Source organism: Larimichthys crocea, unplaced genomic scaffold (assembly GCF_000972845.2).
Source record: "Larimichthys crocea isolate SSNF unplaced genomic scaffold, L_crocea_2.0 scaffold55, whole genome shotgun sequence".
Lineage (NCBI taxonomy): Eukaryota > Metazoa > Chordata > Actinopteri > Sciaenidae > Larimichthys > Larimichthys crocea.
In genome coordinates, this window is record NW_020857193.1 from 6751 (window position 1) to 18130 (window position 11380).

The window sequence follows — 11380 nt, forward strand, 5'->3', positions numbered from 1 at the left end:
AGCACCTGCAACATGTTCGTCTTAAAGTGTCGTTTATGTCGTCGAATCATCATTTTTAACAATTTATTTACAGAATCCAGAATTACATTTGAGTGAGGTGAATCTCAACGATTTACTGAAATATCTTTGTCGAAAAAGAAACTTTAACTTCTTGAATTCAGGATTTTATGACTCGATTTGATTAAAAACATAAACAGATGAATGTGTTAGAGTAACTCCAGCTGTAGTTTACTGTACATGTTTGTGTTGCTGACCTCTCCCAGCACCGTGGACTTTTCTATGACTGTTCAGATGAACTCATTTGCTGTTTTATTGCTTCCTTTTTGTTGCTGAGTTTCACCTCAGTGACCCTCCCTCCCTCACACACACACACACACACGCACACACACACACACACACACACACACACCCCTCAGTCCATTGGTCACTCACACCACGGCCCCGCCTCCACGCTCACTCCTTTATAAAGGCAGACCACGCCACTGCAGCTGAAGTTTCACAGACTGTCCCTTTAAACACTGATCTCCTCTGTGGTCGATACTCATCAGGTCAGCTGACTGACTGACTTCTCTTTCTTTGGTTCATCAGAGGAACTTCTCACGGGGACTCTTCCTCCTCTTCTTGGTCCACTTCTTCGTTCTCGATGGATCTGTCCGACCTTCCCTTCCCTCTCTCCTCTGCCGATGACCTCTACGATGACCCCTGCTTCAGCACCAGCGACATGAACTTTTTCGACGACCTGGACGCCCGCCTGATGCACGCCGGCCTGCTGAAGTCAGAGGATCATCTTCACCACCATCACCACCACCACGTCCCCATCGCAGAGGAGGAGGAGGACGAACACGTGCGAGCCCCCGGGGGGCTCCACCAGGCGGGGCACTGCTTGCTTTGGGCCTGCAAGGCCTGCAAGAGGAAAACGACCCACGCGGACCGCAGGAAGGCGGCGACCATGCGGGAAAGGCGACGGCTCAGTAAAGTCAACGACGCCTTCGAGACCCTGAAGCGCTGCACGGCGTCCAACCCGAACCAACGGCTGCCCAAAGTGGAGATCCTTCGCAACGCCATCAGCTACATCGAGTCCCTGCAGGCGCTGTTGAGGACTGGGAGCCGGGACGACGGCTTCTACCCGCCGCTGGAACACTACAGCGGGGACTCGGACGCCTCCAGCCCGCGCTCCAACTGCTCTGATGGCATGGTGAGTTCAAGAACAGCTGAGCTGGTTCATGTGCTGCTGCGTGAAATGTTTGGAATGCGTTTGGGATTTTTATTTTTGGCCACGGTGCTTCAATGAAGGGGATCTTTAAAATCAACTTTAGAGTCACAGTTTAGGTCCCAACCAATGGATCCAATCTAAACTTACATTTGATTTTCTGCACGTTTTTTAAAGAAATATGAAACAACTTGATGTTTACTTGGAAAGAAATTGGAGACAAAAATCCATTCCAGCTCAAATTTACTTCAGTTATTTGAATAAATAATGTTTTTTGACCTGTGTCCTGCACATGAAAGTTTGCTTTAAAAATGAACATATGGATCCTTTTGACCAAAGATATGCCAACAACATGCTAAGATAGATGCAAAATGTAAAAATAATTGATGTTTTAAACTGAATGTGTCCACTCAGTGATGACTGACATTAACTCTGATCTGTTTTCAGATGGATTTCATCTCTCCGTGTTCGACCACAAGTGAAAACAGTGACGGTTCCTACAGACAGAAGACAGACGGTCAGTTTCACTTCTCTAATGTGACAGTTTCTGTTTTAACTCTCATCGTGTTTGTCCTTTAATGTGACTAACTCCTGTCTTTATCCGTTTAACAAATGTATCTTTTAAGAACCCATTTAAAGTCCTTTAATCTGACCTGTCTGTCCTCCCTCTTGTTTAATATGACTAAACTCCTCTTAAAGGAAGTTTTTACCTGCTAATGTCACCAGGTGTTTGCTCGTGTTGGGAATCGTTGGGTCTCTGTAAATAGTTATAAAGCGTACGGTACATTTACTCTTTTAATGTGACTGTCACCTCCTAAAATGAGTTATTTCTTATTAAAATCATAAAGAATTAAACATTTTAACCAACTAAAAGCACGTTTTGTTTCTCTGTTACAGATTCCAGCAGCAGTAAACGCTCGCTCATTTCCAGTTTGGACTGTTTGTCCAGTATCGTTCAGCGGATCAGCACGGATCCGGTCGTGGCCCCCCCGGGCGACAGCGTGGTCCCCCGGGGTCCTGGATCGCCTCAGAGCAGCCCTGCAGGTTCGAGTCCCTCCACTGAACCCAACAGCATCTACGAGCCGCTCTGAACCGCGACGAGGACTCATGAGACTTTTTATTTCTTCAGACTGCCGATGAGATCCAAAAATCTAAGCAGAGGACGTCTGCTGATAACTGAGGACCATTTTGTACATCTGTAAATAAGATTGTTCATGTTACACACACAGATACAGACACAAAGGATGCTGGGATTGTTGTGTCGTATGTTTCTATATATTATTTATGAGTGAATTACATTTTAATAAAGAAATATTTATATTCTGACTTCATCTCGTCAGTAAAATCCTTCCATGTTTTTAAATCTGTATTTTCTGATTCTGCTGGATGTTGAACATGAACATTTTTGGCCACTTGGGGGCGGTAAAAACAAGCTTTGAACTCAGCACTGACATATTATTAAAGGTTATTATTAAAAGGTCCAGTGTGTCACATTCAGGCATCTCCATGACACCAAAAACATAAACAGTCGTAATAAACTGCAGTTCAAGCTCTTAGTTTCCCAGCAACAAGAATAATAGATAATAGCTTTTGGTGATTTCTGTTGATCTTGTGCGGTAGCCTCAAACGACAGACGTGTGTAGTACTGCAGCAGTTGCAGTGTTACATGTAAATCAGTATTATTCCTACTAGTTTTTTAATATAGCGGCTGGTTTGTTGCATTTTTAACGTACTCCGGCCTGTTTGTAACAGACCACCATGTAACATCTGAGACGGTTAGGAAGCTCTTCCTCAGACAGCATCTTGCATCAGGCCCCCAGACAGCTACAAACTGCCCTGGAAACGTCGTACCAACAGGAGATACTATACTACAATGTATCTATAGATTATCACTGCACCGCCTGATTAATCTGTTAACATCATTACAGTGATCAGAGGTAAAACTTCCTGCCCCAGTTCAACAGGAGACTGTGATCGTCTGCAGGAGATGTCAGACAAACATCTTACCCACAGAGACAGCAGGCTGCGATCTGTCTTGTCCTGGTCTTAATAAACTGGGGTCATGACTCAGTCTTGACAAACTGCTGTAAAACACCTTCAATCAGCTGTCGTGCATAAAGTTGGCAACTACATTTGGTTTCAGTCGGACACATGCAGTTTTATGAACAGCTCCACATTGCTTCAGGTTCATGATCACCACCTAGTGGCCGTGCTGTGTTGTGGCCAAAAGTTTGCGGACACCTCAACATTAATCTGCTGCTAGAACCAGATTTTTAGAGTTCTGTTGAACTGGAGGCTGTTTATTTAATATTATACAACAAGTAGGTCCGACTGAGCAATCTGATCAACTTGGTCAACTAGACGTTTAGAACGAGCTCTAATCAGCATGACAGCACACCTGACTCATCACTAAAAATATTACTGCACCATTCACACAGTCACATGCTGAAAATATAGAACATGTAAACAAATAGGTCCACTGGAAGTACTTTAATAAAGTAACACATCTGAATTTACAATTTTAGCTTTCTTTAATGAATATTCTGTGATACAGGTGTGTACCTCGTTAACACAGGTGTGCACCTTGTTAATACAGGTGTGTACCACGTTAATATAGGTGTGCATCTCGTTAACACAGGTGTGTACCTCGTTAACACAGGTGTGCACCTCGTTAATACAGGTGTGTACCACGTTAACATAGGTGTGCATCACATTAACACAGGTGTGTACCTTGTTAATACAGGTGTGTACCACGTTAACACAGGTGTGGACCTCGTTAATACAGGTGTGCACCTCGTTAATACAGGTGTTTACCACGTTAACATAGGTGTGCATCACATTAACACAGGTGTGCGCCTTGTTAATACAGGTGTGTACCTCGTTAATACAGCTGTGTACCACGTTAATACAGGTGTGTACCTCGTTAACACAGGTGTGTACCTCGTTAATACAGATGTGTACCTCGTTTAATACAGGTGTGCACCTCGTTAACACAGGTGTGTACCACGTTAACACAGATGTGTACCTCGTTAATATAGGTGTGTACCTCGTTAATACAGGTGTGTACCACGTTAACACAGGTGTGTACCACGTTAACACAGGTGTGCACCTCGTTAATACAGGTGTGCACCTCGTTAATACAGATGTGTACCTCGTTAATACAGGTGTGTACCTCGTTAACACAGGTGTGCATCTCGTTAATACAGATGTGCACCTCGTTAATACAGGTGTGTACCTCGTTAATACAGGTGTGTACCACGTTAACACAGGTGTGCACCTCGTTAATACAGATGTGTACCTTTTTAATACAGATGTGTACCTTGTTAATACGGGTGTGTACCTCGTTAACACAGGTGTGCACCTCGTTAATACAGATGTGTACCTCGTTAATACAGATGTGTACCTTGTTAATACAGGTGTGTACCTCGTTAATACAGATGTGCACCTCGTTAATACAGGTGTGTACCTTGTTAATACAGGTGTGTACCTTTTCAGTGGGTGCAGAGAAAATGTTTTTAAAGACTAAAGGTGGACTAACGTGGACTGAAGAGGAATATTCGGTTAGCTAAAAACATGTTTATTTTGGAAATGATTACATCGATCTACTGGAAATATTTGAATCATCCATCAGCTGAGCTGATGAGTCACTGACACAGCGCGAGCTTCAATAAATGTGAAGTTCATGGAGCCAAATGTGTCCATGGAAAAATCTCTTTGTCAGCAGATATCTGAACTAATAAAGCAGTTTAGTGTTTATATGTACGACAAATTCAGATTTTTATGTAACGTTACTTTAAAGTATTAATATTATTGATTTACTAAGTTACACACACATTAAACACGACAAATCAGCTGTTTCTTGTGCAGATTTAAATAAAAAAATAAATAAAACGTGACCAGGTTTGATTTTAATCTTTTTTTTATTGGTTATGTCATCCTATTTAAATTCAAATAATTAAATTAAAAGTTTTTAAATATCGTCTTCAAAGAGGAAAAAGCACAACTAAAAGCAAAACTCATTCACGCATTTCATTTCAAAATGTGAAAAACAAAAATTAAGTTTCCTCCAAACACAACGTCAAACAAACAATAACTAAAGTGCAACACACTATACACAACTGAATCTAGAATCTTTGAAGAACTGGTGAAACATGGGCCAGAACAAAACACGCCGGTGCTCTCGTTTATGTTTCTCCAGTCAGGTGAGCGCTCAGTCCATCTTTCTGTTACGTTCATGTCGCTGAATCTCTCCGGTCGGGGGTTTTCCCGCCGTTTCTCCAAAAGGGTGGGGGGGGCCGAGCGAGGGCTGTGATTAGATGTGGGTGGGTGTCAGGTGTGGCCGTGCGGCGCCGCAGGTAAGGCCGGTCACGGTCATGGCTTCTTGTTTTTTTTTTTGTTGTTGTTTTTTTTAAAAACCAAAGGTGTTCTCGCCGCTGTAAGCCACGTATAAAAAGCCGTCCTCGTCCTTCTCCTTCTCGTACAGCTGCCCCATCGTGATGCTGAAACACACAGAGCCAACACGTGATTTACAGAGTTTCCTGATGGGCAGTGAAGTAAACTGTAGCTGCTGCTAGCTCGGTTTGTTAGTCGGGCTGCCCAGACTGTGAGCCACCGGTCATGAAGAAGAAGAGGAGGTTAGTGAGGTTTAAGGTGTAACACGTGAACACAAACTTGAACTAAGAGCTCAGACGGTTTGGTGTGAAACTGTAACTGAGAGTCAGATTGTGGATTTGTTTCACGCAGCTGTTTCTCATGCAGATGTGTTCCTCTGCGGCAGAGAGCGAGGCCACATCTCATCTCTCGTTACTCGGACTGACCAACTGGACCGAACCTGCTCTCTCTGTGACGGAGCTAAAAATACAAACTGAAAGTGCTGAGTAATGTTGGACCGGTCAGAGAGGAGAAAGATGCAGCTAACAACACATCATCATCATCATCATCATTATCATTATCATTATTATTATTATTATTATAAAGTCTCTACCTGCTCTGCATTCTCTGACTTCCTCTGATCGACTTTAATCAAATGTTTGATTTGATTACACTTACACTGACGAGATAAGAAGCCACGCGGGAAATTAAAGAGTCACTTCATCCAGACTGAAATGAAACAGACTTCCTGTTGATGAAAGCATGAATATAATTTGACTGAAGCTTTATCAGGTTTAAACTGTCGATCAAACTCGTCGTCTGTTTTCAGGTTCACGTCACAAATTTCTCTCTCTCTAACTCTGAACACAGATTTATTAGTTATGCTGCGCTCGTTACCTCGTTACCTCACACAGGGCTGTAACTAATGATTCTTTTCATTATCAATTAATCGAGTTGTTCGGTCTAGAAAATGGTGAACACTGTTTCCTAAAGCTCGAGGTGACGTCTTCAAATGTAGATATTCAGTTTAGTGTCACATTTTTATGAAACTTAAAATATCTGCTGATTCATTTAAAAGTCGGCAGCTGATGACCTCCGTCCATTACACGTCAGTAAATTTTTTTTTTTGGACGTGAAGCGGGAACCAAATCTAAAATGTATATTATTGTGATTTGAGCTGATCGTCTCGTTCCCCTCGTGGACCTCGTGGTCCTGGTCATGGTGTGGTTAACGTCTCCGAGTCGTCCCGGTCCTCACCTGGACTGAGGCACCGTCTTGTCCACGAACAGGAAGATAGCCTTCTCTGAGGGCAGCTGGATCCGTTTTCTGATGATCCACATGAACTGAGCCACTGTGATGTCGGACGGGACCAGGTACTTCCTCTTGTCGATGTCCACTATCTGCGATCCGGACACTTTCTCCACAATCACCTGACGAAAGACACACAGAGACACGGTTAGAACCGAAACATGAGGAAACAACCAGCTGTGAGATCTCAGGAGGCGTCACTCACCGGGACCCGGTCAGGGTACTTGCTGCGGATTTTGGCTGATTCTATGCATCGATGTTCTGACGGACAGAAAGCAAAACATCGTGTTAGTTACTGTTCAGGTACGAGAGGCGGACAGGTGATGGACGGCGATCGATGCGCGACAGGCAGCTGCTGTGGATTAAGACGTCGCGTTTCGAACGACAAGCAGCTTCGATCAATAATCCACACCGCAGACCTGCTCACATTTCACAGCTGATGCGTCTTTTTTTTTCTGCTGCTTTAAGAGGATTTTTATCTGAATCAAGACACAGAAATTAAAACTAAAATCACTGTAAATAAAGCAGGTTTTAGGCTTCACTTCAGGCTCTGATTACCTGGATTATTAGTCATTAATTTACATTTTAATACCACAAAATAAATCTGTTTTCCTCCCCCTTCATCTCTTCAGTCAGTCTTAACCGACCAGCAATTGAAACCTTAAAAGAAACTGATTATTTGATTAAATAATATTCAGTTCCAGCCTCTGTTACTGCTGAATTAATATGCAAAGTAACTTATCGATGAAAAATATCAAATATTTACTGGATCAGACGTTTAAAAAGTGACATTTTTCTGCTTTTATCTGTTTTGTTTGACTGTAAATGTAATTAATTCTCATTTTATTACTAATTAATTTAAAAAAAACAATCAACCATGATGAAATTAATGTGGTGTGTAACCTGACACCTGCTGTCTAAAGGCCCGCCCCTCCTTTGCTGCCTACAGGAAGCAGCAGGGGTTCTTGGGTAATGTAGTCTTGTAGGCTGACACCAACAATAACACACATATCCTCGCTTTATTTTACATTTTTAACATTTTAAAAATGTGTCAAACTTCCTACAGACACCTCACGCCTCATCTGTAACGCGCCGGCTGATGATTAAAGTCTGGAAACACCAGCTGATGCCGTCATCTGGGAGTTAACATGGATTATTGTGCAATATAATGTCATAAAACAAGGAGATGGGTTTTGGTTTCTAGCTCATAAATGCAAAGTTTGTACTTTCTGTCTCTCTGTTGGATTATGAACTCATTTTAAACCTTTTTTGGATGTTGGTGAGACAAAATAAACTCCTTTTAAATGCCTGTCTTTGTTTTTATGTGACTAGTTAGTTGATTTATTAACATATAACAAGCCTGGAATAAATAAAGGGATGCTAAAGCAGCTTTCAGGCCTGCTGAGACTCTTTCTTGTGGGTGGTGCAGGTGGTGCTGGCCTGTCAGGCCTCCTCCTTGCAGGATAACACGGGATGTGTTGAGGTGTGATCGGTGTAATCACAGCTGTATGATCCGGTAACTCGATGCAGGATGGAGGCTTAGCAGCTCTCTGTGTCCCAAACATCCAGCCTGACAGCAGGTCGTCGACAATAAGCGACAAAGACGCGATGATCGGAGCCTGCACACGTTTTGATTTGAAGCAGAGGAAGTCTGTGTGACTCCAACACGAGCTGACATTCGTGTGTTTCACAGTTATTTTTATATTTAACGAGTCCGAACCAAACAAAAGCCTGAAGGACAGGCCAGCCCGAGGCGGGCACAGCTGAGCCAAAGTCACGTTTTCTAACCGGTAAACCTCCGTGTGTTCGCCCCGGTGAGCTCAAATCAAACATTAGACTTGATTAATTAATCTGCGTAGACATTTTTAATCACAAACACCTCCTCCCTCCTCTCCTCCTCTCCTCGCCTCCTTCCCTTACCCAAGGAGTGATCCTCTTTGAACATCCATTTCATGTTTGCCGTGGCCGGGCTCTTTCCGCTCGATGCAGCAGATTATAAACAGGACTGTTGTCTTGATGTAAGGTTAAATGTCTCCCTGTCCTCTCTGTCTCTGTCTCTGTCCTTTCTGTCTCTGTTCGCTGTGACGGAGACTCTGTCCGAGCTGAAGCTAACAACAAACAACAGCCTCCGAGCTCCGCCCCGCGGTGACGTCAGCCCCCCGGACTGCTCCATTCCGTGGGAGAGGGGTAACCGAGCGGAGAGAAACGGGACGCTCTCACGTTTACACGCGAAGATATTAAACTTAAATACACGAGTTTGCTTTATTGCGTCAGACTTTAGCGTTTTATTTATTTTAAATCCAACACTCATGTCAAACACAGGCATTTTACATGACAAACCTTTAAACGTGGTTACCTCTTTCGTCATATTCGGTCTCACCCACTGCCCCTCGCGCTGTGGCGAACATAAACATATAGCATGTTGGTAGCATTAGCCGTTAGCATGTAGCTAAAGGAGCTAATGCTACCAACAGTTTACTAATGGTAGCATTTAGCCGTTTCAGCATTGTAGTAAAGGAGCTAATGCAATCCAAACAGTATTACTCGGTAGCATTAGCTTAGCATGTAGCTAAAGGAGCTAATGCTACCAAACAGTATAATGGTAGCATTAGCTTTACGTAGTAGCTAAGGACGTAATGTACCAACAGTACTAATGGTAGCATTCGCTTTTAGCATGTAGCTAAAGGAGCTCATTACCAACAGTATTAATGGGTAGCAATGTAGCTTTTTGTAGTCATGTAGCTAAAGGACTTAATGTACCAACAGTATTAATGGTGCATTAGCTTTTAGAACGAGCTAAGGAGGAAATGTTACACAGTACTTAATGGTAGCATAGCTTTTAGCAGTAGCTAAGGAGCTAATGTTACACAGTATCATGGTAGCATTAGCCGTTAGAATGTAGCTAAAGGAGCTAAGTACAAACAGTATTAATGTAGCCATACACTTTGCATGTAGCTAAAGGAGCTAATGTTACGAACGTATAATGGTCGCATACCGTTAGCAGAGCTAAAGATGCAACTACTGTAGTTAGCTTTGCAGTAGCTAAGCAATCTACCAAAGTATTAATGGTATGCATTACGTTTTCGAACTTCTAAAGGAGCTATGTTACCAACACGTACTAATGGTGCATTAGCCTTAGCAGCTGCTAAAGGACTAACTGCTCCCAACAGTACATCTAGCATAGCCGTTAGCATGTGCTAAAGAGTAAGCCCACGATTAATGTTACCCACAGTACTAATGCGCATCGCCCTTTTAGCATGTAGCTAAAGGAGCTACATTGCTATCAACAGTACTAATGGTAGCATTAGCCGTTAGCATGTAGCTAAAGGAGCTAATGCAACCAACAGTATTAATGGTAGCATTAGCCGTTAGCATGTAGCTAAAGGAGCTAATGCTACCAACGATATCGATGTTAAAGTTAACAGATAAAAATAACTGTTGGTAACATTAGCATTGAGCTAACAAGATAACGGTTATTTTGTCCACTTTTATATTTTAAATAATCAATTTAATAAATGATAAAAAATAAAATAAAAACATTAGCCAACAGTTATTTTTATCCGTTAATTTATTTATTTTACCATTAGTAGCATTGGTAGCATTTGCTAAAGGATAAAAACAAACGTTGGTAGCATTAGCCCTTAGCATCTAGCTAAAAGCATCTAGCTAAAGGCTAATGCTACCAACGTTTTTAAAATTTTTATCATGGTGTAATTATTTTCTGATCACTCAATTAAAACAGTGACTTTTTAAACATCAGTGTACATTGTTTACTATAACAGCATTAAAACAAAAAAACCAATTAATACATTTATTTAAATTAGATGAGGAAACAGAGCAGAGTTAGCACTAGGAGGTCTAATTCCCACCATCAGAAATAAACCAAATTCATCTGTGATTTATATCTATTAATCTATATATATATATATATTATATATATCTATATATATATATATTGTGATGTATAGGTTTCTACTGAAGATGTGAATCTTTTAAAAACACCATAATGCTACAAAATGTCAGTCAGCATTGAATCGAAGCCTCCATCAGAGGTCGCCAAAGCCTTTTGTTCACATTTGGTAATTTATTTTTGACTCAGTTTGCACTCCTCTGTTAAACGCTGTGACTTTCATTCATCGTCTACAACCTGTTTTAATTTCAGTAAAGAAACCTAAAACAAATCTCATTCTTGTTTGATGGAAACAAGTTGGATGGTCACTACATATATAGTTCTTTATCTCTATTTGTTGTTCTATTTCTAATTTAAAAAAATTAATGTTTTATATTGTTTAGTTCTTCGCACGTTTAATTTAAAGTTACTCATTAAATTTAAATGTATGTTTACATGCTGCTACTGGATGCTTGAACGTCACTCCAAAATTACATCAGGTCTTTAAGTATGTGTCTTTCTATCTGTCTCTCAAACACTAAATTCTTTTATAAGGTTTTAGATTTATATATCGTTTAGTTTACTGTAACTTGGCTTTTATC

General features: G+C 41.5%; 2 protein-coding genes across 2 annotated transcripts; one reads left to right on the forward strand and one right to left on the reverse strand.

Moving 5' to 3' along the window:
* The first annotated feature begins 643 nt into the window (after nt 1-643).
* On the forward strand, nt 644-2301 carry LOC104929616 (myoblast determination protein 1 homolog). The gene is given in 3 exon segments (NM_001303333.1): nt 644-1195; nt 1658-1727; nt 2108-2301. Coding segments are annotated over 3 exon segments (816 nt in total).
* Nucleotides 2302-5603: 3302 nt separating this feature from the next.
* Nucleotides 5604-8997, reverse strand: LOC104937788 (gamma-aminobutyric acid receptor-associated protein-like 2). Its single transcript, XM_019257654.2, has 4 exons — nt 8810-8997; nt 7095-7150; nt 6839-7011; nt 5604-5709 (listed from the first exon to the last, which is right to left on the reverse strand). The coding sequence occupies exons 1-4, from the start codon at nt 8841-8843 to the stop codon at nt 5619-5621; spliced, it is 354 nt and encodes a 117-aa protein (XP_019113199.1). The 5' UTR covers nt 8844-8997; the 3' UTR covers nt 5604-5618.
* Between the last annotated feature and the right edge of the window lie 2383 nt (nt 8998-11380).